The sequence below is a fragment of the Lepidochelys kempii genome, chromosome 9, assembly GCF_965140265.1.
Source record: "Lepidochelys kempii isolate rLepKem1 chromosome 9, rLepKem1.hap2, whole genome shotgun sequence".
In the NCBI taxonomy this organism is placed as follows: Eukaryota; Metazoa; Chordata; order Testudines; family Cheloniidae; genus Lepidochelys; species Lepidochelys kempii.
The window spans coordinates 33,397,169-33,421,876 of record NC_133264.1 but is presented as its reverse complement, the minus strand read 5'-3'; the positions used below and the strand labels follow the sequence as shown (position 1 = coordinate 33,421,876).

At 41.8% G+C, this 24,708-nt stretch overlaps 1 protein-coding gene across 2 annotated transcripts in view; it reads right to left on the bottom strand.

Moving 5' to 3' along the window:
• Positions 1 to 21,597, bottom strand: part of DNER (delta/notch like EGF repeat containing) — a 276,236-nt gene extending 254,639 nt beyond the window's left edge. For both annotated transcript variants that reach the window (XM_073359834.1, XM_073359835.1), the window contains exon 1: positions 20,944 to 21,597. In XM_073359834.1, the coding sequence (XP_073215935.1) occupies positions 20,944 to 21,192 (249 nt within the window). In that variant the 5' untranslated portion in view covers positions 21,193 to 21,597. The remainder of the gene's footprint in view (positions 1 to 20,943) is intronic.
• Between the last annotated feature and the right edge of the window lie 3,111 nt (positions 21,598 to 24,708).

Genomic DNA, 24,708 nt, shown 5'->3' with positions numbered 1-24,708 from the left:
TGTGGGGCTGGAGCTGGGGGGGTCCCCCCATTCCCTGCGGCGGCACGGGAGCTGTGGGGTGTCCCTGCCAATGGGAGCAACTGGGGAGCTGAAGGGGGGGCCCTCGCCCGCTGAGCAGCTCTGGGATCCCTCTCGGGCTGGTGGGGTCCCTGTCAGCAGCTGGGGACCTGTGGGGGGCCCTCCCACCGGTGGCCACTCAGCAGCTCTGTGGTCCCCCTGCCACCATCGCCAGTGGCTGGGAGCTGAGCCGCTGCAGGGGGGGCTTCTGCCAGTGGCAGCAGCTGGGCAGCTCAGGAGTCACCGCCGGCGCCCTGTCAGTGGGGGTTCCCACCGCCCGCAGCTGTTGCCCGCAGAGCCTGGGCTGCTGCTGGAGTCCCCCACTACTGGCTTCAGCAGATGTTACCAAGCACGCTCAGTTCATGTGAGCATGCTCAGTACACCATAAGTAGCAAATTCAGCCAGACAGCAGTTTTTCATACTACACCACGGCTGGTCAGCTGCAGGGGCCTCCAATGCCATGGAGGTCGCTGGAAGTCACTGATTCCGTGACTTCCACAACCTCCATGACATAATTGTAACCTAAGGCATGAAGTTTGTAAATAACATTTTTGTTTTTCAAATTGAGCCAATAAGGGAGGACAAAGGAGGAGAAGAAGAAAACACTGGAATGAAAGCAAGTGGTTGAAAATCAGCTGAAATAAGAGGGTTTTAAGGAGAGATTTGAAGGGCAGTGAAGACATTGGCATAGTGGAAGAGAAACGTTGTTCCAGGTGTAAGGACAACATGCAAAAAGTTTAAAAAATATACTGAATTTAAAATCTTACTTAATTTTGTAATTTAAAAATACACTAAATTCACATTTTCCCACCGATGTTGAAAAAGTGGTTATTAGTCATGCTAATTCAGCCCCTGGCAACACTGCAAAGGTCGTTGAAAGAGTGTTTCAATGGTGTTTTTCCCCATGGCTTTTCAAAGTCATCATCTCCACTTAAACTCCCTTGAACAATACCAAAAAAAAAAAACAAACCACAAAACTGATTAAATGCTTCTTTTTCTATTATACAACTATTTAAATGATTTCCAAGTTGCTAAAGTAGTCTGAGAAGATCAATTTCACAATTACTTTCAGGCTGTTCAAATGTTAAATCTCAAATAATTACACAAGAAACTAAAAAGTAACTTCTAGGGTTGCTAACTGTCTAATCACACAAACCCTGCCCCGCCCCCTACCCCACGCCTTATCCTAGGCCCCGCCCCCTGCTCACCCTTCCCTCCGTCGCTCGCTTTCCCCCAGCCTCACTCACTTACACCGGGCTGAGGCAGGAGGTGCAAGCTCTGGACTGGGGCTGAGGGGTTCGGAGTGTGGGAGGGAGCTCCGGGCTTAGCCTAGGACAGGGAGTTGGAGCGAGGGGGGGTACAGGCTCTGGGAGGGAGTTTGGGTGAGGTTCCCGGCTAATGGGAGCTACAGAATGCAGCGCTTGGGGTGTGGGCAGCGCGCAGACCCCCGCCTCCCACCCCCCCGGCCACCCTGAACCTAGAGCCAGACAGATGTGCCAGTCACTTCTGGGAGCTGTGTGAAGCCAGGACAGATAGGGAGCTTGCCTTAGCCCCACTGCACCACCAACCGGACTTTTAGCAGACGATTAAAATCTCTCGGATTGCTTTCAATAGCCACCAGGAGATCGAGGTCGATTCTGGGAGTCTCCCAGCCAATCTGGGAGGGTTGGCAACCCTAGTAACTTTTCTTTTTAGACTCCATTGTAGTGTGCTGATCACAAAGTGGATGGCACACACAAACCATGGAGAAATAGACTAAGGCCATGTTTATAGGAGACAAGAGACCTAAGGCCACTTAACTGCTGAGTGAAAGCATCCACATAGGGGGTTAATGTACCTTATGTGCATTAACTTCACATCTTCAGTTGATTTGCTTTAACGTTCCTGAGTGTCCCCATGTAGACAAGCCTTAAGACAGACTGCTCTTGTGTCTGCTGCTTGACCCCTGACACAAAAGATTTATCACCATAGCTGTCATTCCCAGTATGTTCTTCAAATGGATTACCTTTTCTAAACATAAAATGCAGTCAAATTATTCACTCACTGACTAATATGCTACATTCAAAGATCAAATGCATTATAAACTTTTAAATTAGCTATAACAGCATCTTGGTCCACTGGAGTTCCTAGGTAATACTGCTATGCAAACAATAATATAATGGGTCCTACTTATAACTAATGACGACTTCATCCTAGAAAACGTCTCTACCATAATGCTACTTTTTGTGCCATCCCTATTAATTTCAAGAAAATTAATCTATCACCCAATTTATGATCAGAAATTTATAATTGGGTTGCATCACCTTAATCGATAATTATTTGCCCTTTCTTCCTAGTTGTCTGCAAAAGCAGTTCAGGGTTGTGGGGTTTTAAGCTGCATCCAAGCTACTCAAATAAACCATAGGCAAGTTTTACAATGGACCTGAGCCTCTGATTCACTCCATAGAAGTGCTTTATCTCTTATAATAAGCACTCCTGCATTATGGGTACTATATGAAAACTCAAGATGCCCTGTGTGCAAATGATTACTGAAATAACCCATGTCAGATTCTCCTTGTTCACAAAAAGTAATGCAATGCAAGAATGACCTCATTTAATTTGAGCTTCTTCTGTCAGAAACATCATAACTGGGTTCTGAAACAGCCCATAAGACAAAAGAGAAGACACCGTTTGACCTTTCAAATTCTTTAGTATGTGCTGAAACACCTAATCATTTCCCTCACCATCTTTTTTTTACCTTTTTAGAACCTTTAAGAGATCATAATCAGCCAAATTTTTAAGTCCAATTATTGTCAAGTAAATTAAATCTAAATCTGTCCTTACTTAAATTAAACATATTCATTTCCCAAAACAGAAGACTCAGCACTATTTTCTGCAACTATCACATATGCAGTCATCATACACCATGCTATATCATTAACAATGCAAGATCAAGGACCTGATCCAGAAAATTCTTACTCCTTATGAGTAAATCTCACATAACTAGTCGCAAGGTTTGCAGGATCAGGCCCCTATGTTGTAACATTGTCCTGATGTCATACCATGATAATAAATACCAGAAAACAAAACTTTGCTCCAGTCATAAGGTTCTCGTGTGTACTATGGGGCACAGCAAAGAGCTAGGAACCAGGAGCGTCTACAGTTCCTGCCAGTCAACTTTACTTCTTTTTTAGCAGTAGTATTCATCTAGGCCATGCCTAAAAATAGGTTTCAAGATCAATGCATGTTGACACATGCATGTTGATATGTAGATAATTAATACATTTTAAAAGTCTGACAGATCTGCCAAAGAATGTATGGGATCCTTTACCAAAATACTGGTAATATATGGCTATCAACAATGAAGAAAAATAAAATACCAAATTTTATATTCACCAAATAGCATTTTGGTAAAATTTCCTTACTAGTTTTCCTGAGCTGAGTATGATATTGATATGAGTTATTAGAACATCTCACTGCATAGTGGCAACACCTTTAAACAATAACAGGAGCAATCTGCAGACAGTTTTACAGATTTTCTCAATTTAAATCAAATAATTAGAACTTCATGTCTTAAAACTAGGTCTTCTAAAAATGTGTACAGAATATGCATTTGGATTATCTAAATTATGAGAAAAATGAGGAACATTAAAATTGTCATAATGGATCACACCAGTGTTCCAAATACTTCACTGTCTTGTCTCTGACAGGACGCACTGCCAGATATTTTAGAAGCAGGTGCAAGAAACCTTGTAGCAGACAATTATGGGAAAACTTGCCAATACACCAATATTTTCCCTAGGCCTGTCAAGTGAATTATGTCCTAAAGCATGTAGTTATCACTCTCTCTTTTTTTCTTCTTCCTTCAAACTGTCCTATTTGATGAAACTACAAATGTTCCCATTATCCATATTAAAGTCTAGTTCTTCCTTGAATCCTGCTAACCTTTTTGACTCAGTAACGTCTTGTGGGAGTGAATTCCACAAGTTGATTATACATGAAGTTAAAAGAAAAAATATTTCCTTTTCAGTTTTCCATTTATCATCTTACAATTTCATTGTCCTTGTATTATGAGTGGGTAAATAAAAACATTTGATTTGCCTTCTTGTTACCTTTCATTATTTTGCACCTTTATTAGGTACCCTCTTATTCATCTCCTCTCTAAACTAGACTGTTCATTCCTTCCAGTCTCTCCTTATATGGAATCCCTTACAAGCCTCCAACCGTTTCTGCCACCCATCTTTGGACTCATTTTAAGAGAAGGTGACCAAAAGTGAATTTCAGGGGACAGTATGCTATCGATTCATACAATGGTGTTATATTTTAAATACTTTCTGTTCTATTTATAATTCATAATATCATTTGGGTTTTTTTGAGCACCACTGCATAGTGAGATGTTTTCAACAAGCTATACAATGACACATGAAATCTTTTTCCAGAGTCCATACAATTCATTAGAATATGCAAACGTGGTCCAAATTATTCCTTCCAATTTGCATTTGTCAGCTCTGAATTTCATCTTTATTAGGCTCTTCTGAATTTTCCAGTAGAAAGGACCAAGTAGTAGTAATCTACACGGAAAAGATGGGTTGTTACTATAAAGGAAAGCTTCCAAGTACAGAACATGCCTTCTGTTTCTCCTTGCCTTGTTCCTGAAATTGCTTGACAATCTTCTCAATCAAAATAGCAATTTGGTTCCTCTAGTGACCAATACATCAGATACTTACAGCAAAGTCTCTGAAATCACTGGAAGCCATAACTCAAAATCACCCTATTTTCACAGTCCAAGTCAATCCTCTTGGTCTTAACTAATTCACTCATATTGATCTTATTCATAAACATACCATCACTATAAAACTCTAAAAAAAAATTTATTACTGAGCTATTATGTGCACTTCCAGTGGAAAAGAACGTTACAAAACTAAATTAATCAGAAGGCTACTGGCCTTTGTCTACCTTGCCAACTGAATGAATTGCTAGATTACTTAATTGTTGAAGTGCTGCTTTATTCCACAGTTGCATCTATCCATATAGTTATTTTATAGGTATATGTTGTGAAAATGCAGGTTATAGGAAGCTTAAAATGTTTATTGACATAAAGAAAACAAATAAAGGAAAAATTCAGTATTAAACAAGGCATCCAAAGAATCGTAAGCCTAATGATTTTAAATGGTTAAGAAAACACTACTGATTTCCAAATGTAGCATAGAAAAAAGGAAACTTCAGTATCCTAGATAATGAGATGACTTATTAAACAAGTAACTAGACTAGTTGCATCTATATACTGCTTTAAAGTTACATCCCGGAACCAGCAAGATTAGGAAATAGCACGTTCTAAGGCCATCAAAAAAAGCCTAAATAAAGGTCATTTGTGCATTTCCATTATTTTTAACAAAGAGCTTGTCTGGTCGGGGGGTAATCTATATCTTTTTGATGCACATAAGGTAACATACAATACTCAAGCTGCATTAAGATGCCTGTGCGATCTTTCAATTTGCACAGCATGCAAACACAGCAGCAGTTTGCTGTGTACTAGTTCTTGGAAGACATCCCATGGTCCTTTGCTTTGCTGCCAAGCAGTGCACATTCTGGAATTTTTCTCACTATGCACGGCAAACTCCAGGCAGGTTCAAATTTTTTTTTTAAGTCGTCCCATGTCTCTGCTGTCTCCAACCCATACTTCCTTTCTGGGTGGACTAACATTATTTTCAATTGCTGTTGGCCAGCCTGGACCCAACAGTGCTCTGTAGCTATGCTAGCAACCATGAATATGCAGAGGCTGCTGGGGCTGTATTTCAGCACCTATAGCCAGATGAACTTGGCTTTGGATTCCATCCATTGCACCACCGAGCAGATGATGTGGCAGCAGCAGCAGCTCCTTCTGCGGCTGCAGGAGCTTCAGCGGTGGAGGAAGGATGAGAAGAAAGACACAAAACAACTGATAGTATAAGAACAGTTTCTGGAACAGCTTTAAACTGTGCGGTGCCATTTCTGGTCTCAGGAAACCAGAGTGGAAGAAGTGGAAAAGGATCATTCTGAACATCTGGGACAACCAACAGTGTCAAGAGAATTTCAGGATAGGGAAAGCAATTTTTTTTTTAGATATGTGCTAAACTAACTACAGAGCTGCAGCAGCAACCTACTAATATGAGGTGCCCCAGGCTCCCATAGATGCACATCACCACTGTTATCTAGAAAGCTGGTCACCCCTAAATGCTACTGGTCCAAACAATTCACTGTGGAAAACTGACTTTTGGGGCCATTGTTATGCAGATCTGCAATGCCATGGAAATGGTACTGTTGCACCAAGTTATAAAGCTTGGTAATACTCAGGAGATTATTGATGGCTTTGCATGCATGGGGTTCCCAAACTGTATTGGGGCAATTAATCGGATCCATGTATCTATTTGCTTCTCCTGATCAGGACTCTGACTTTATAAACAGAAATGGGTATTTCTCCTAGGTGTGCTGAGTACTGGTTGACCACAATGGCAGCTTTACAGACATAAATGCCATGTGGTCTGAAAGGGTCCACAATGCTAGGATCCTTCAGAACTCAGCTTTATTTACCTTTATGGAGAAAGTGTTTCTGGGGGGAAACCAGTCCAGTGTTCATTAATGATGTGGAGATTGCACTGGTTATCCTGGGAGACCTGTCTTATCCTCTGCTTCTCTGTTTAATTAATCTGTACACAGGCTGCTTGGACACAAGGCAGGAATTGTTTAACCACCACCTCAGTAGCTGGAAAATGGTAATGGAGTGTGTACTTGGCCATTTGAAAGGAAGGGGGTACTGTTTGTAGAACAGGTTGGAAGCTGCAGAAAAACAACAAGCCAAAGATTATAGCAGCATGTTCTATTTTGCACAATATTTGTAAGAATAAGCAAGAAAGCTTTGACACTAGGTGGGAGGCTCAAATGCAGAGACTTGCTCAGTTGTTTGAACAGAATAGAATCCAACAGAAAATGGGAACAGCTGGGGTAATATTATCAGTAATGCCTATTGCTCTTATTTTGACTATCAGGCCTGAAATTGTGCAGCTGTACATCTAGATATTAACCCATGGAGGTTGAGAAGGGGAATGGATTGTGAGCAGTTCTGTGTTATTTATAGGTGGTAAAAATACAACATTGGGGCAATCCCTATTTTACCTTGTGTCTTTGCCTAGATATCTTTGTAAAACCTCATGAATTATTTCGTACTTAATGATTTTCTGTGTAAAATGCATCGTAGACTCCTCATGAATGAAGTTTTCAAGGTTTCTATTATTAAACAACTACAAACATACCTTTCATTAAAACAACAGCAAAACAACAAAAATCAAAGTGCAACAGTTCAAGGCAGTGCACAACTCAAGGAGGTAAGGGGATAGCTTAAAGTCACAGGTGAGTATACATCATGCCTCTGCCTCATCTGTTTGTGGCCCTTCTGGTGTTGAGTGTCAAGGCTTGAAGTTAACCAGAAATGTTAAAGGGCTCAAAAGAGCTGGGCTCCCAGGTGCAACTGTTCTCAATGCTGTGAGCTTGGGCCTGTGAAGGGAATGGCTCTGGAGCTCTGCTGCAAGGGCATAATAGGGAGGAGTTGCTGTTGTTCCCATTAGCCTGTATTGTCCAGGGTTGCACAACATGGCTGGGTGCTGATTTATAGGACTACATTAGCAGCTGCTGTAACAGCAACATATGCTGCAACGGGGCATTTTGGCTTTGTATTGCCTCCAGGAGTTGTCTATTCATCTCCCTGTTTTTTCAATACTATCTTTTCCCACATCAGTGCTACCCTGGCAACTGTTGAGATCTCGTCTTTTTTCCTCTCCATCTCCAAATACTGCCTCTACCTCTCCACTATTTTCAGGGATTTGTGGGACTCTGCAGTGAGGTCTGTGAATATTTCATCACAAGTTTTCCATTTTCTCCCCCTCAGGTTAGCCAGCCACTCAGTTGTTGATTAAGGGCCTGTCCTTAAAGATATGGCCGCTGCAAGTGCCATGGTTGCAGGAATATTAAAGACGACACAGGCGGTTATTGTTCATATTCTAAAAAGATTGTGATAGCATTTCTAAATGTATTTCTGATTTTACTTCCCTGAGATTCTTCCCAGTCTTGGGGGGAACATCAGACTTGGTAAGCGGTGCAGGAGGAGGACTGGCTGCATTGGGATTTTTGTCTGTGCAAAATATGCTGTTTTACTTTTGCTGTTGTGCCTTGAAGATTTGGGGGAGGGGGACTGTTCTCAGCTTGGTTTTGTCATTTTGCTGCACCTTGGAGGTGTTTATATGATGTCAGAGTGGGTAGCGGGGGGCATGTGACGTCAAACTGGATAGTAATCCCTTCTACATCCCCTTAAGCTGTCCTGACTCTAAATAACATTATAGTGAGGTGGGTGACTAGGAGGCAAAGAATGACCTTATTCAGAAAGGCAAAGAACAGACCAGTAAGATATACTGTGAAGTTCTTCACAAAGATGGTTCACGCAGAAGTACAAGAGAGCTGTAAGCTATATCGGGGGAATCCCATGCAGCTATCCCCCATAATGGCTGGACAAAAATAGAGCAATTTCTTATTGTTAGATTCTGCTTTATCTCCCCTGCAAACATGGTTAAAGTATTCAGAAAAACAGATAGGGTTCTGTAATTATTGCGTGAATCATTCACTGTACCTAGCCTTTCTCTATATAGGCCTTGCTATCCCTAAGGTAAAAAGCCCTTTCTCTGCATGAACGCATGTTTTTATACCTCAACAGGGCGCTGTAGTCTTTGTGGGCATCCAATGCCCACATCTGTCTCCTGCAGGCTGAGAATCCTAACCAAACTTCTTTTCTGGTAACCACTGTCTCAATTAACTGTTGCATTTTGCAGAAATGAATGTTTTCATTACTTGAATCTGCCACCAGAGAAGGGTGAGGCAGAGGCTGCAACTGTGCCATGCTGCTGGCCACCATTTTGAGCTGGAAAATGGGACTGTGGAACAGATAAGGGGAGTGGAAAGGAAAATATATAGACAGGTGCTGTTGATATTGGGCCTTAAAACAGTCAATAGTCGGGGCTTTGGTAGAAACAGGGGCCAATTGCCTGCCATTTTGGAAACGTGTATAGGGAGCTGATCAGACAGTATGGGCCAAAGGAGGGAGGGAAATAGGGGCTGGAGACTTAGAAAGGCTCCTGGCTCATATTCTCTTAAAATGGTGGCAGCCGTCAGGCACCTGGAACAGAAGCTAGCAATGCAGCATAGCACAACAACAAAAAATTGTAATGATAGCTACATGTCAAGGTTCCCTCCATAGGATCTGCCTTCTCAGCCCTGGACTGGGTTGCTGCCTGGGAACTGGGCTCAACTATGGCAAGGTAGGACTCAAGCTCGCATACTGGGGAGGTCTCTTCACAGGCCTCCTTGTGCTCATCCCCTGGTGAGTCTTGCTGTTTGACCTTGGGAAGTGGGTGGTGAAGGGACCAGGCAGCAGACTCCACAACCTTCCTGTGTTTGGTAGTTGTATAATTGTGTGAAATCCTATCCAGCTCTTCAAAAAACAAACCAGTTACATGTCGCCTGATGGGATTATTTCCTGGCAATCCCTGCTCTTTATCCGGCACTGGCTGGCATCCCAGTTGTGGCCCTTCATGGGCATCTGCTTAGCAACATCCACAAACAGACCTTTATTGCAGTGACTGGCTACAAAAAGCTTCCTGCACCAATTCTTCTCCCATATGGTGATGAGATCCAGAGTCTCAGCATAGCTCCAAGTGACAGTTTGCAGCATAGTGTAGGGCTTCTGGAGTAGTACCACAGGAATTGTAACACATTCAAATCCAGGAGCAAATTGGCAAAATCTGGCCCAGTAGCAGCTTTTAGATGGGGTGGGAACATCCGGTCAACTTCACACCAGAGCGGGGAGGGCACAGAGGGAAACAGATAGGTCAGTAATGGTCACCCACAAAGCACCTGCTGGAGCTATGCCTATTCCTCAACAGACTGAGATCACAACCTGATGTTGGCAACTGAGACGCTGACCAAACAGCAGCAAACACCTGAGAATCAAACTGTATCTCAGACCCCTGCTGCACCTAACTACCAGCACTATGAAGTATTCAAATTGTTTAATGTACAAGTGGAATGAAAACAGATGAAGTTAAATTATTTTTGCGATACGTTATGAAGAAACTGGAGATTAGTAATTTAACTTCCTCTAAGATCAATTTGGTTATATTGTGCAGTTGGCCCAGGTATTCTTTACCACGATACACTAGAAATGGCAATTACTGATATCAGAAACTCTGGAAATTCAAAATCTTGCATTTCAAAGTAATGAATAAAATTTACCTTCATAGTTTCTTCCAAGTTTCTTGAAGCTCTTTACAAACATTAAGGAATTAGTTCTCACAACACTCCTATAAGGATAGGGTTTTTTCCCCATGTGTAAGTGGGAATAGCGCGACACAGTAAGTAAAGTGACTTGCTCAGTATCCCACACCAAGTCAGTGGCAAAGCCAAGAACAGAATCCTAGTCTTGAACTTTCAACAACAGACTTGTTTTCCACAGAGCTCACAGCTATTCCTTCAGGCTAACAGTCCTGTTTTTCTTTTACATCAGAAGACATTTATTACGGTATGGGAGAGCGAAAGAAAAATATGAGCCACATGTAGAGCATGGGTACCTTTTAGGTGCAAGAGTGTTTCTGGATAAAAGACTGCACTTGACCTGTGGAAGAAATGGATTCAAAGAACTTTGTATCAAAGGAGGCATTACTTTTCCTAATGTACACAGCTCTTGCCCAGACTGCAGACATAAGTTAAGAACTAACAAACTCATAGCTGGAGACCAGACCAGTTCACCGGTATGTTAGTTTTGCTCAAAATAGATATTAGTCTTATAAGAATGTATTTTGTGTTTAGACTCTCTGAAATGCTTGTAAATTGCTGCATGCATTCATCTCACTTGTAATGTCCATATTCCATGCCATAAGAAAATAGGTAAATTTTGCTTTATAACGACTTTGAAAATGTTTGCTTGTGAACTCAGGCACAGGAATCATCCCCCTCTCACCCATCGTGAAGGACTATCAAAATCAGATGGGCCATCAAAGAATATTGCGATACCAAGGAATAGTTAATGGCCCTATCACACTTTGGAAATGCTATGTGCAAGAAAGGTTATCCTGTGGACTTGGAAGCTGAATGAAGGAAATAAAACAAGGTCACTTGAAAAATATCCATCTTTTCGGCTGTATGAACTCTGACAAGGCCAGAGACTCTAAACTGAAGCCAGAGATCCCCCCGAGGCTGCTTCCTGGGTCCTCCCTGAAAGACACTTAGAATTGACATATCACTCCAACTCTGTCATTCTTAGGATTTAGATAACTTGTGTGCATATGTTTGCTTGCTTTACCTTGTAAATAACTCTATTAACTAGGAAAAGGAATAAAAAACCTTTAGATAGTTTATTACAGGACTGGCTACAAGACTTGTCTTTAGTGTAAATTCTAAGGTACCAATTGATCTGAGGTAAGTGACTGATTTCTTGGGACTGAGAGCAACCCGAATTTGGTGTGATTTTTTGTGTAAGTGACCACTGACCGCTAAGTCCAGTTTGTCCGGGTGGCAAGACAGATTGGAGGATATAAGGGGACTGTATATGAGGTAAAACTGGTATAGTGATACAGGAGTTCACATTTGTTGCTAGCTTGGTGAAATCTAATTATACAACACACCACCAGTTTGGGGTATTGGCCCTGTTTTTGACAGTCTGCACTGAGGTAGGCATTCACAGTCATGAGCTACTCTAGACAGTGTGACATAGACTTTGACATGATTTGCATTTTCTATGCTCCTATACTGTTATGATATAGCTTGTTCAAGTAGTATATCTCATACAAATTTTCTTTTAGTAATATAATTTATCGTTATGCCTAATCTTGTTCATGTTGGAGAGCTATATGATAGGACTTTCCCACCATAGGGTACTTTTTTCAATTTTTATATTATATATGTACAATGTAAATTGACAAGTACAGTAGTTAGGGAGATAGAACATTGAATAAAGCTATTTTACCTTCTGTAAGGTGGAGAATTAGTAAAAAATCTACTAGTAGAAGAGTAAGTCCTAACAGGCTGAATGCACTTATACACTACACTACCATTAGAAGAGGTTTTAGGACAAGGAACCACAAGCTTCCCAAATGCAGCATTTTTCCATCTATATATAATGGCTTTCATTTTGGTTTGACTGATCCAAAACCAAAGGCTTCTATTACCAATGCTCTCCAACTAGGTTACTGGGTTCTAAAATATCTGTTTCAACTCAGCAATTATTGTGGATAGCTCAGTGGTGACCTCTGCTCAAAAGAACAGACAAAATGATAGCATGCGTAAGGAACTGAATACAGAATAATACAGAAAATACTATAATGCCATTACATGAATCAATTGTCTACCATCCCCTGGAAAATTGTGTTCAATGTTGGTTACTTCATCTCAAAAAGAATATCGCAGAATTAGAGGAAACACAGAAGAGCGACAAGCTTGATTAGGGTTTGGGAAAACTCTCATATGAAAATGTTGGGATTGTTTACTTTAAAGAAGGGACCTGACAGCAATATAAAAATAATTAATGGTACAGAGAACGTAGACTGGGCACTTCCACTCTCCCTGTGACATAATACAAGAGCAAGGGGACTTGTAATGAAATTGAAAGATAGCAAATGCAAACTTATAAAACAAAATATTTTCACATAATATATCATTCAACAATGGAACTTATTGCCATATGATATTGCTGAAAGCCAAAAAATGACCAGGATTCAAGAGAGACTCAACATTTACATGGATAACAAAAATACAGAGTTAATAATAAATACAAAAAGAAAAATTAGAATAGCTGTCAAATCTCATTCTTCGAGTTTTTAGTTAATCTCTGACTATTAAGGGTTAGGAGGAGACTCCCCTGGAGGGCAGATTATCCCACATCTGCTTACTACAAGATTTCTTAAACCTTCCTCTGAAGCTGATGGTCTCCTGCTCACAGTGCACCTACAAAGCCACAATATTACTACCAGAACTTGTCATCTTTTTCAAGGTTTTTTCATATGTTTAAGAAAGCAACTAGTTCCTATTTGTTAAGCAAAATGTGGAAGATTCTAGAACACCGTTTAAAAAAAACTAAAAAGCATCTGACTATATCTCGACCTTGGAGTGCTCAACGAAGCCATAAAGTATTAGGTATTGATACATATTTCAAAGGAAAAGAAAATACTGGTTTACGAATAATCAGAAATCATTTCCATATACAGAGAAGTAAGGCAATTCTCTCAGATCAAACCATATGAAAATGGAAAATTGTGATGAACAAGAACATGAAATAATTTAAGCATTTTAGCATCGCTATATTCTGCAATTATTCAGTTACCTCAAAACTTTTGGCAAGTTTCTTCAGCATCTTTAATCACAGAAATGTAAGCCAATGCAACATCTGCAATTTTTCTTTATATCATACAATTCTTGGAAGCCAAATAATTTACATGGTGTAATGACCTGCATGAGATTCAAAGAAGTGTTTTGAATAGATTTCAATGGGCTATTTGAGTAGCTTGAAACAGAGATAGTGAAGGTTTTTTAGTTGTTAGTATATAAACTGTCAAATTGATCATAATACCCATTTGTACAGCTGAGACATAACATTTGGTCCTTAAATAATTGTTGCCTTCCCTTATAGGAATTGAGAACAATCAATTAGATAATTTATTGCAAACATTTGGAACTGCTGAGATATAATCCTCTTTCTCTTATGGCAGTTTTTACAATAGTACCCACAATTCCTCAAGGGACAATACCAACTTAAAAAAAAATCCCACTACAGCTACAAGGAATATCTAAAGTTACCATAACTGAAAGAAATGTGTATATGGGGTGGGAGATAATTTGTTTACTCTGTCCAAGTGCTCCCTATATCCTGTCCCCCCAACACTGCCGAAAATGCACCAGTTTCACTGCAGGCAAGGGCCTCCAAGTCTCCATAACAGAAGAGCAGAATTTGCACCTAAAGAATTACAAAACAAGTTCTCAATTAACCTTGTTAATTTTACACATAACAATACCACCCATACCAGTGCCTTGTGAAATATATTTAGTAAGTCTAATAAAAAACTAAACCACTATAAAATTGGCACAAATTAGCATGATGGCAAAGTCAATATAAGAGAGTTGTGAAACTTGAACCCAGAGTTCAGTGGTCTGTCCCCAATGGTATTCAAACCATCCAGCCATCAACTGGGTAACACAAACTGAAACACAATCCAACAGTTTGGGAGAGTTAGGCTGTTTAATAATTGAACAACATTAGTATTCAATGGTTCTTGAAAATAGCATAAAAGACAAAGTGACACACTTAAACCACCACCTGGAAATGGTGTAGCAGGATCTCTGCCAAAGAAACAAAAAGGAAAGAAAAGGACCAATGAACATGACATCTAGGAACAAAACCCCACAAAAATCGATGTTAATACTTATGGTCTGACATTTTGAAAGACTGTATGAGTTAATAGTGCTGTTGTTCACCAGGAAACTGGTACAAGATCTCAGGAACCTATGCTACGCTGGAGAATGCACAGAGAGCCAATAGTCAGTCTTACAACAAAACTGAAGATGTTATCTAATTGTACAGTCTACTCTTATGCATAGATAAAAAAGCAACAGATAGAGTAGCCATATACCTTCAGTAACTGCCTAGGAATCAAAGAAAATACCATCAAACAATTAAAAAATTGGGAATGGCCAAAAAAAAATTTTTTTAATATTGTGATGTGTCCATTGTGAGCACAGACCTAAAACAACTCCTTAAAGACTTCTTATCTAGGATGTCCCCTCCTAGCAGGAGCAAGAGAGACAACAGAGAAGGAATGGAATATATTAGGACACTGATGTGAAGGTAAAGTACATCTTAAATCTTCTAGCAGAACAGACTGAAGGATGTTGAGAGACTCAGGGCTGTGTAGTGCAGCCAGTAAATAAAACGGATTTACATAGAGGCGTTATATCGTAGAGCAGGGAAGCAACAGCTTTTCCTCTATGTAGCCCTAGTATGACCATAGGCAGAGGATGGCTAGGGCTAGTCTATCTCTATACATGTCAGTTTTCTAAGCCACCCCACCACCCACATACATGGCCAGCTCAGCAGGCAAAGCCCCATGTCCAGGGACATGAGGGCCAGGAAGGGGATAGGACGTCACAGGGAAAGTTCCACCTATGCACTGAGTTCCCTGCAGATAGAACAGGATTCCTCAGTCCCAGCACGGGGCACTGGCTCCTGAGCGGCGCTTCCTGGGAAAGCTGAAAAGTTCTGGTTGTGTTGTCCATCTGACAAGGAGGTTCAGAAGCTCCATCTGGAGCAGGTCCCAAGGAAAGAGGAGCTGTGGCATCCGGAGAGCCCCAGCAGATGACTTGGAGAGACCTGTGTGAGTGGAGATTCTGGGGGATTCTCAGAGGAGAAGAGGATAGCGCTGGTGCAGAACAGAGAGTAGAGTTTGCTCGGTAGGAATATAACAATCTACAAATGTTTGAAGAGTATTACGATCAAGAGGGGACAGGAATTATTTAACGTGGTACACAGAGAATACAGGAAGAAATTAAGAAAAAAATTAGGCTGAAATGTCAGGAAAACTCACAGCAAGATGTATTAGCATATGAGAGAGTCTCCCAAAGGAAGAGGTGGAAACCACGTTACTTAGGACTTATAAAACCAGACAAAACTTTAGGAAATGTACTAAAAGTAAAAATCCCATAGTGACAAAAGGATGGAAAGGATAACTTGCTGGGTCATTTCTATTCCAAACTTCCAAGCTTCTATGAATTTTTAATCAAATGGAAAGAATGTATTATCTCAGGATACTTTAAAGGTGATTTTTTTTAAAAGAATCCTGTCTTTGGTTAAAATATCTTTTGCAATAAAACCATTTTTAAGAGCAGAGTTAAAGAGATGATATATCTGTTGCTTTTAAATCTTAAATCTTTCACTAGCGTCTCAAACTCAGGATATATATTTCTTTATGTTCCATTTTATATAAATAAATTGTTCACAGTGTCACAATTAAGTTGATTTTATAAAACTTTTGCTGCTGCAGAAAGCTATCCAGCAGGGGGAGCACAAGAAACTATCCCCTTAATTGCTAGCATAACTACTGCAACAAGCACTTGTATACTCGTCACAGGCTCCCAAATCACTTAAAAAATTAAAACTAACATCACGCACATGAGATATTATCTCCATTTTAGATATGGGTTAACTAAGGCAAAGATAACTGAAGTGACTTGTCTAAAACCGAACAGAGAGTAGCAAACCAACAACCAGAACTCAAATGCTGATAGCCAGTTCTGAGCACCACCGAAAAGACAATACTTGATCTCTGGCTTTGATTATATTATTGAAGAAGTCTATGAAATACAGATACAGAATACAACAAAACTACACTGCCAGAAACAAAAGAATAGGGGTTGTGTGACAACTGGGGTGAAAGGAAAATAATTTATTTTCCAGCAAAAGGACAAAAAATAAAAATGATAAAAGTACCTGACAGGATCTCTTTAAAAGTAATAATAATAATAAGCAACAGTTTCTACAGGAGATAAGATATGTTAGTGAAATTCTCACAGGACTTTGCTAAAAGTGATTAATGTAAGAAAATTTTACCTGATAAGTTCATTTTATCTTTTTTCAAACTCCAAACCTAGCATGGAATTCTTCATCCCCTTCCCCTTTTAACTGTTTTGATTCTTATGTCTCTAAAGTTAACGATGTCCTAATCCAAATGACTTTCCACGTAATATATTCCAGCTGAATACACAGTACAAGCAACAACCTGTCCCTTTCAAGAAAAAAATAATTTTATTGGATTTTGGATATACTAAATCAAAGAAAAAAATATGGAATTTACTCTTTAGCTAAATATTATATTTTGGTTTTTAACAGCAGAAACAAAGGAAGTATGTCAACATAATTTTAACATTTTTTCATATTTTTATTAGATTTAAAATTCTGCCACCAATTTCTTTCAGAATAAAGCTAAAAATTTTCCAATTTGTTTCAATCTCTTCCAGAAGAACCAGATTCATTAAAAAAAAGTTTGCACAATTTTATGCAGAACATCCATTCATGTTCTTCACAATACACAAAAGCAAAGAATTAACTTCTTGAGAAAAATATATGCTTAAGCAATTGTACAAATCCCTTTTCTCCTGTCACTCCTTCATTAGTGGAATGTAATGAAAACCACGCATATCCTTGAATGTGCAATCTGAAAATATTACATAGTAAGAAAAACTAGAAGTTTTCTAGACAGCATATGTCAAATGTACCCATAAGTAATTTTGATGTATGCACAGATATGATTTTTTTCTTCCTCTCCATAGAAAAAAGTTACCAAAGCAACCGCCACATCTTATGGAAAAATGGTTCCTCAAGACAAAACAAAAAACAAAACACACACAATGAAAGATTGCACTTGGTGATAGAAAAGCTGTGGATTTCAAAAATATCTTAAGAGGATCTGATGTGCCAATTTACCTCTTTGTCACTTTCCTTCCACCAAGAGTACTGTGAAGTGCATAAAAAAATGGACCCAGCTAATATATTACTGAAGAAGTTCTGGGTAATTTCCAGCTGTGACTATGTTATCAGTCTTTTTACAACACGGGCAGAGAAGAGTGCTAGCATGTCCTCTTCTGACCCGCAACTCTATACCTACTTGCATCAAAATAACATAGAATCAGATGGATTGTTTACTTAATCTTTTTATTACAGAATTCTTGTGTGTGTGTGTAAAAACAGGGCTATGTTTCAATTTGTTTTCAGAGAACAAACATTGATGAGATATTATTCCACTTCTATGACAAAGAGCAGCTGTGCGAATTTACCATCTTCAGATTACTAGTGGTTAATTATTTCAACATAGCTGAATTCCTTACTTGTATTTGTTTTCCCTCTTAATATTTCCTTCTCCCCATTTTAATAGTTTAATAACATCCTCAGCAGTAAGTTGAGAAGCCTCTGCCTGAGGCTGCAGCTTTAAATTTGAAGCAATCTGCCTGATTTAGCACTCAGTTTTCTCATACCCCTTTTTGGAATTAAAATTCCTTGTGTTTTAGAATCCCTTTGAGTCGGAAAAGTTCATCAATAGAGTACATATATTGTTTTCACTTGTGAGGGGTTTTTTTAAACTGCTAAAAAGAAAGGCATCTGAACTACTAACCAATCCTGTAATTCATATGTATTTATTATCCTCCTTTTATCAAAGTAGGAAACCTTCTTGTATGCAGCCACATACAATATTTTACTAATTTCTCTTTAGGCAGATGATTTGTCCCCTCTTTCATTACAATTATAGTTTTTTTAAAAATCACTTTTCAGAGTAAACTAAAATGTTTTTGCTTCATTTCCAGTCCTGATAGACAGGGATGAATTTCTTTTATATTTTGTTTAGAAAGTTTCCCTTATAAAACTACTGTTCCATGGGTTAAAATAAAAGTCAATGATATCTCAAATAAACATTTTATAAACAATACTCCCAGAATTAGCCCTTTCATATCGTTTAATAAAAAGTGTGCTTGTGAATTCATTATCTATTTTCTCAGGTTACAAAGAAATGTATTCCTCTCTTCTACCAAAACCACAGATACAACACCTCCTGCAGGTTATGACACCAGTAAATGTTACAGTTTACCAAAACATTTGAGAGAGCCATTTATCCTTCAGTCATGGATTTCAGACAGTATAACAGCAATAGGCAGCAGCACACATGCAATTTGGTCTGTCTCTTCTAGAGCGGAAAACACAATGAACCCAAGTGCAAGCAGTCAAATTCTTACCAGCAAGACTGCTAAAATTTGCCAGAGGGGGGATTCTATTTAATCCACTTTAAGCTCTCTGATTTTGCAGAACCTCATTAACGGTAATATTTTGACTTTCATTGTTAAAAGGAAGCAAGTGAGACATTTTAGGGCGAGCACAGAAGTATTTCTTTCTAAAATGCCTGCAGTTCACAGGGACTTTCCATATGTCCATACAATACTCATTATTGAACCCTACACATGATATTCATGGCTTATTAAGAAAGAAATCTGTTCTCTCCACCCACACAGGAAAACTACAGCTTTGATATTTTGTGACCTAATGAACACATATAACAACAAAACAAAATCAGGCTACTTAAGTTAAGGAGTGTGCTGTAGAAAAAATTTTAAAAAATCAACATTAGTTTACTTGAATCAGTTTACCTCTATGTCAAATCCTGTAAACCAGGAAGCGTTGCCCAAAGAAATGTGAACCAATCTGTGTTCTATTATAGTTGTTGTCACTGGAAGTATATCACTATCATTTAAACCCTCACAAAACAAACCCTTCTCTCTACTTATAAGGAAAAGAGAGGTGGGGGGATAAATTGAGAGATTTTATCCATATTTTAGAATGTGGTATCAAAGACATTTAATAACGAGACAAAATGCAAGGATTATGAACAAAACCTCTTCATATGGTCATCAGCATTCACTTGGGTCTTCATAGACCAAGTAATGCAATATTTTATCAAAAAAACTGTATTAAATCAACATATGACCAAACAGGCTAGAAAGATGTTACTCATATTCGCTATTGTCCACAGTTTTTTTTTATTCTAGATGTACCAGATAATATTTTTCTACCCTTACATTGACATTTTGATCTTTCTGTAGAATTTAATAAGGTGAAACCAAGTGGCACACAAAATGTGACAGGAAATGCACTAGAAAGAAATGGTCATCATAAACCTATTAAGTCGTCTTTTGTATATTCAGTACAATTTTGCTACCCATTTTCCAAAAAAAAAAAAAATCAATCATTTTGATCTTAAAATAAACAATATATAAAAAGCCACCAGAGTGCAGAAAGAAAAATGAAGAAAAAGAAAAGAGATCCATGCTAAAACATTCCGTCTAATTCTGGAAAGCTGCCTAATTTCCTGAGATCATTCACCTTTTCATTCACCTTTTAATAATTTAACCCACCAAGTTTGCATATATTTTTTATGCAGGTAGGGTTAAAAGTATTGCAGGTTTGATATGTCAGTTTTACAAGCCTAGGAACTAAACCCCAACACTTGCCCAAGAATAGTCAAGCTCAGTTACTCTGAGTAATAGCATCCACCTTAAATATTTAATGGATTTAAAAAAAAAAACAAAAAAAAGACTAACATCCGCAGATAGTTTTTTGCAGGAGATAGAAACTGCAGCTTAGGTACTGCCTCTGACCCACAGCTATTACCACACCTAAGAATCTGGACACTTCGCTAAGGAAAGAAGGGCAAACGTTATGATCAGCAGACTCATACACCCAGATATCTCCTTGGATATATGTATGTATCACGCACATATGAGAGAAAAGAAGGCAGATCTACAGACAGGCGCATAATACACAGCTGTATATACGGAGATGGATTGAGACAATTATAGCCACTGTGTAGAGGACAGTACCTAACCTACGACAGACAGTATAATATTGCTGAACTAATAGATTAATAATGCAAAAACACTGATGTCCATTAGTGATATAGAGCCGCAGCCTGACTTACAAACAGCTGGGTAGCGGTAGGGACAGATGAACCTACAGAGGGAGAATGAATGAGCCGATAGAGACAGAGCCAGACCCCGGAGACAGCGAGAGAAAGATGGGACAGAGACAGACTCCCAGACGCAGAGTCCTAGTGAGCAGAGCTAGGCAGACAGACCGACAGACAGAGACACAAGGGCAGCCGGGGACAGACACAAGGGCACGAGATGAGCAGAGAGGGACACACACCAGGGCACAGCCAGGGAAACGGGCAGGGGCGCACCCAGGCGGGGCTGGCGGCGGGGCACGGGCAGGCGAGCTCCCCGCACAGCCCCTGCCCCCCTTACCTGGCAGTAGGTGCCGGTGACCCCGGCGGGGCAGGCGCAGCTGTAGGCAGGCTGGGGCAGCGGCAGGCGGCGGGGGGCGGCGGGGCCCCGGGCCGGCGCCGGGGAGCAGGTGCCGCTGTTCCAGCAGGGCTGGCTGCGGCAGGGGTCCCGCGCGGGGTCCGGGGGCGCGGCGCTGACCGGCCCGGAGAGGCAGGCGCGGCGCTGGGCCAGGCTGAGCAGCAGCAGCAGGAGCGGGGCGGCGCGGGGCATGGCGCTGCAGCGGCGGCCGGGGCAGCCTGGGTCTGAGGGCCGCTGTGCGGCGGCGGCAGAGGACACGGGGACGGCAGCGACGCGCTGCTTCTCGGCTGCTCCCCGGCGCCGCTTCCCCGAGCAACGTGCGGGTGGGGACTAGGGCGGGGAGGGGCCGGGCTGCCGGGATCGTTCCCGCCCAGTGCCCGGCAGAGGGCGCCCAGCCGCGGCTGGGAGCGGGGCGGGCTGAGGGGAACCCGGGCACTCACCCCAGGGAGAACAGCCTGTGAGCACGCCCCTTGTCGCAGGCTGGGGCCGGGGGTGAGCAGCGCCTGCCCCGGGGCGGCAGTGTAGCGCAGGGGCAGGGCTGGCTGAAGAGAGGCGGCGGCGCGGGTGCGGGAGATAATGGAGCCAGCACAACCTGCCCTTTGTCCGGGCACAGGTCGCGGTGGGGTCGCTGACGTGCTGCCGGTGGGACAGCGGCGCCCACTGGCGATGCGTTTTGTGAGCTGAACCTGGCCCATGCTCAGCCCCCAATGCACTTCACGCTCCTGCTCCCCGGCGGTCAGGAGGCGGGCAATAAGGCCGGCACCGGGAGGTTGTGTAACCCATACACCTCCTGGGTGTGGGGCTCTGTCCCGTTTAGTGGCACCGAGACCACTTAGAGGGAGATTAAGGAGCCCACTCTACAACCTTAGCTAAGAGCCCTATGGCTTTTAGCTCATGCAGTAGAGCAGGGGTGGGCAAACTTTTTGGCCCGAGGGCCACACCAGGAAATAGAAATTGTATCGCTGTCCATGAATGCTCACAGAATTGGGGTATGGGGGTGTGTGTGTGAGGAGTTTGGGGTGTAGGAGGGTACTCTGGGCTGGGACCGAGAGGTTCAGAGGGGGATCAGGGCTGGGGCAGGGGGTTGGGGCATGGGGAGAGGCTCAGGAGGTGCAAGCTCCGAGCGGCTTTTACTTCAAGCAGCTCCCAGAAGCTGTGGTACGTCCCTTCTCTGGCTCCTACTTGTAGGCGCAGCCAGGCAGTTCTGCATGCTGCCCCATCCGCAGGCACCACCTCTGCAGCTCCCGTTGGAGCACATAGAAGCTAGAGTGGAGCCATGCCGTGGCTTCCAGGAGCCGCGTGGTGCAGCCCCTGACCCAGCGCCCTGGCCGGAGCAGGGCCAAGCTGCGTGGTGCAGCCCCGACCCAGCATCCCAGCCAGAGTGGAGCCGAGCCATGTGGTCTAGCCCCCTACCCAGCGCCCCAGCTGGAGCACCAGAGTACACTGAGTTTAAGAGACAAATATAAGAAATTAACAGTTGTCAGGCTTTCAGTATGTCATCAGTAATACCCACAACCCCAGACAGTATCAGGGCCCAACTGTGCTAGTTACTATACAAACACACAGTACGGGACTGTCCTTGCTCAAGAGAGTTTACAATTTGAATTTTATTACAGCTATTTAGTTTTATAATGGTATATTAGGATCAAGCTATATGCAGATAAAATGTGTAACGTGCATTTTTGGGCTCTTCTTTGGCTATCTACACTTCATAAAAATCCCAAAGAAACTGCAGTAGTAGTAGATGATTCTCTTTTTCCTTTATTGAGGTAACCTGCAGTAGGTTAAAAAAAATTTATCTACGTTTTGCTAATCTTTTCTGCAGATTTCTGTTGCCCCTGTCTAGAACTAAGCAACATGTTCTATAGCTTGCATAACAGAACATGAAGATAATCCATGCTATTGTACATTTGCTCCTACACAGAGGCCTTTAAACCTGTAATAGCTAATGACTTCCCCTCAGATCTCTGTCACACCTTTGCAAGAACATGGTAATGCTGCAGACAGCAATCCATGATACTTTTCAGAAACTTGTTCTAACACAAGGCCAGATATTTGACACTTCTCCTACAAATAATGACTGAAACCTGGATCATGGCCTGAAATAATTGAAAATGCTTCATGAATTGAAATGAACTACTGAAAACTCAGCTGGACTATTTGCAGCCTAGACACAGTACTGGATTCAAACCTTGAAGCAAAAATGAACTGCAATTGCTTTTCCATAACCTCATGACTTTCTTTTTTCCTATCTTATTTCCACTGCATTTTAATGTTACATTTTCTGTGCCATACTAACTCCCTCTGCTGGTCCCGTTCTTACTATTTGCCCATTTTCCAGTTTCACCAATTCTTTTTAATTGCTTTTGTCTGGTGCCCCGATTCCCAGCTGTGTAACAAATAATGCTTCTGATTCTAAGTACAATTTTTTTTATCTGTGCATGATTTCAGGAGAAAGACATTCTCCCCTGACTTTCTCCTGAAATCAGTGTTTTCAGATGCTACCTGTAGTACTCTGCTCTACACCAGTCCTTCTCAAAGCCAGTCCGCCACTTGTTCAGGGAAAGCCCCCGGCGTGCTAGACCAGTGTGTTTACCTGCCGTGTCCGCAGGTTTGGCCGATCGCAGCTCCCACTGGCTGCAGTTCGCCGCTCCAGGCCAATGGAGGCTGCGGGAAGCAGCGTGGGCTGAGGGATGTACTGGCTGCCCTTCTTGCAGCCCCCATTGGCCTGGAGCGCCGAACTGCGGCCAGTGGGAGCTGCGATCGGCCGAACCCATAGACGCAGCAGGTAAACAAACCGGTCCGGCGCACCAGGGGCTTTCCCTGAACAAGCAGAAAACCTGCTTTGAGAACCACTGCTCTACACCATTTCCATTGTAAAATCTTTGGGAAAGACATGAGTGACAGAGGATGTGGAAAAAACTAATGTACTCAATGCTTTTTTTGCCTGTCTTCACGAACAAGGTCAGCTCCCAGACTACTGCACTGGGCAGCACAGCATGGGGAGGAGGTGACCAGCCCTCTGTGGAGAAAGAAGTGGTTCGGGACTATTTAGAAAAGCTGGACAAGCACAAGTCCATGGGGCCGGATGCACTGCATCTGAGAGTGCTAAAGGAGTTGGCAGATGTGATTGCAGAGCCATTGGCCATTATCTTTGAAAACTCATGGCTATCGGGGAAGTCCCGGACGACTGGAAAAAGGCTAATGTAGTGCCCATCTTTAAAAAAGGGAAGGAGGAGGATCCTGGGAACTACAGGCCAGTCAACCTCACCTCAGTCCCTGGAAAAATCATGGAACAGGTCCTCAAGGAATCAATTCTGAAGCACTTAGAGGAGAGGAAAGTGATCAGGAACAGTCAGCATGGATTCACCAAAGGCAAGTCATGCCTGACTAATCTATTTGCTTTCTATGATGAGATAACTGGCTCTGTGGATGAGGGGAAAGCAGTGGGCGTGTTGTTCCTTGACTTTAGCAAAGCTTTTGACACGGTCTCCCACAGTATTCTTGCCAGCAAGTTAAAGAAGTATGGGCTGGATGAATGGAATATAAGGTGGATAGAAAGTTGGCTAGATTGTCGGGCTAAACCGGTAGTGATCAATGGCTCCATGTCTAGTTGGCAGCCGGTATCAAGTGGAGTGCCCCAAGGGTCGGTCCTCGGGCCGGTTTTGTTCAATATCTTCATAAATGATCTGGAGGATGGTGTGGATT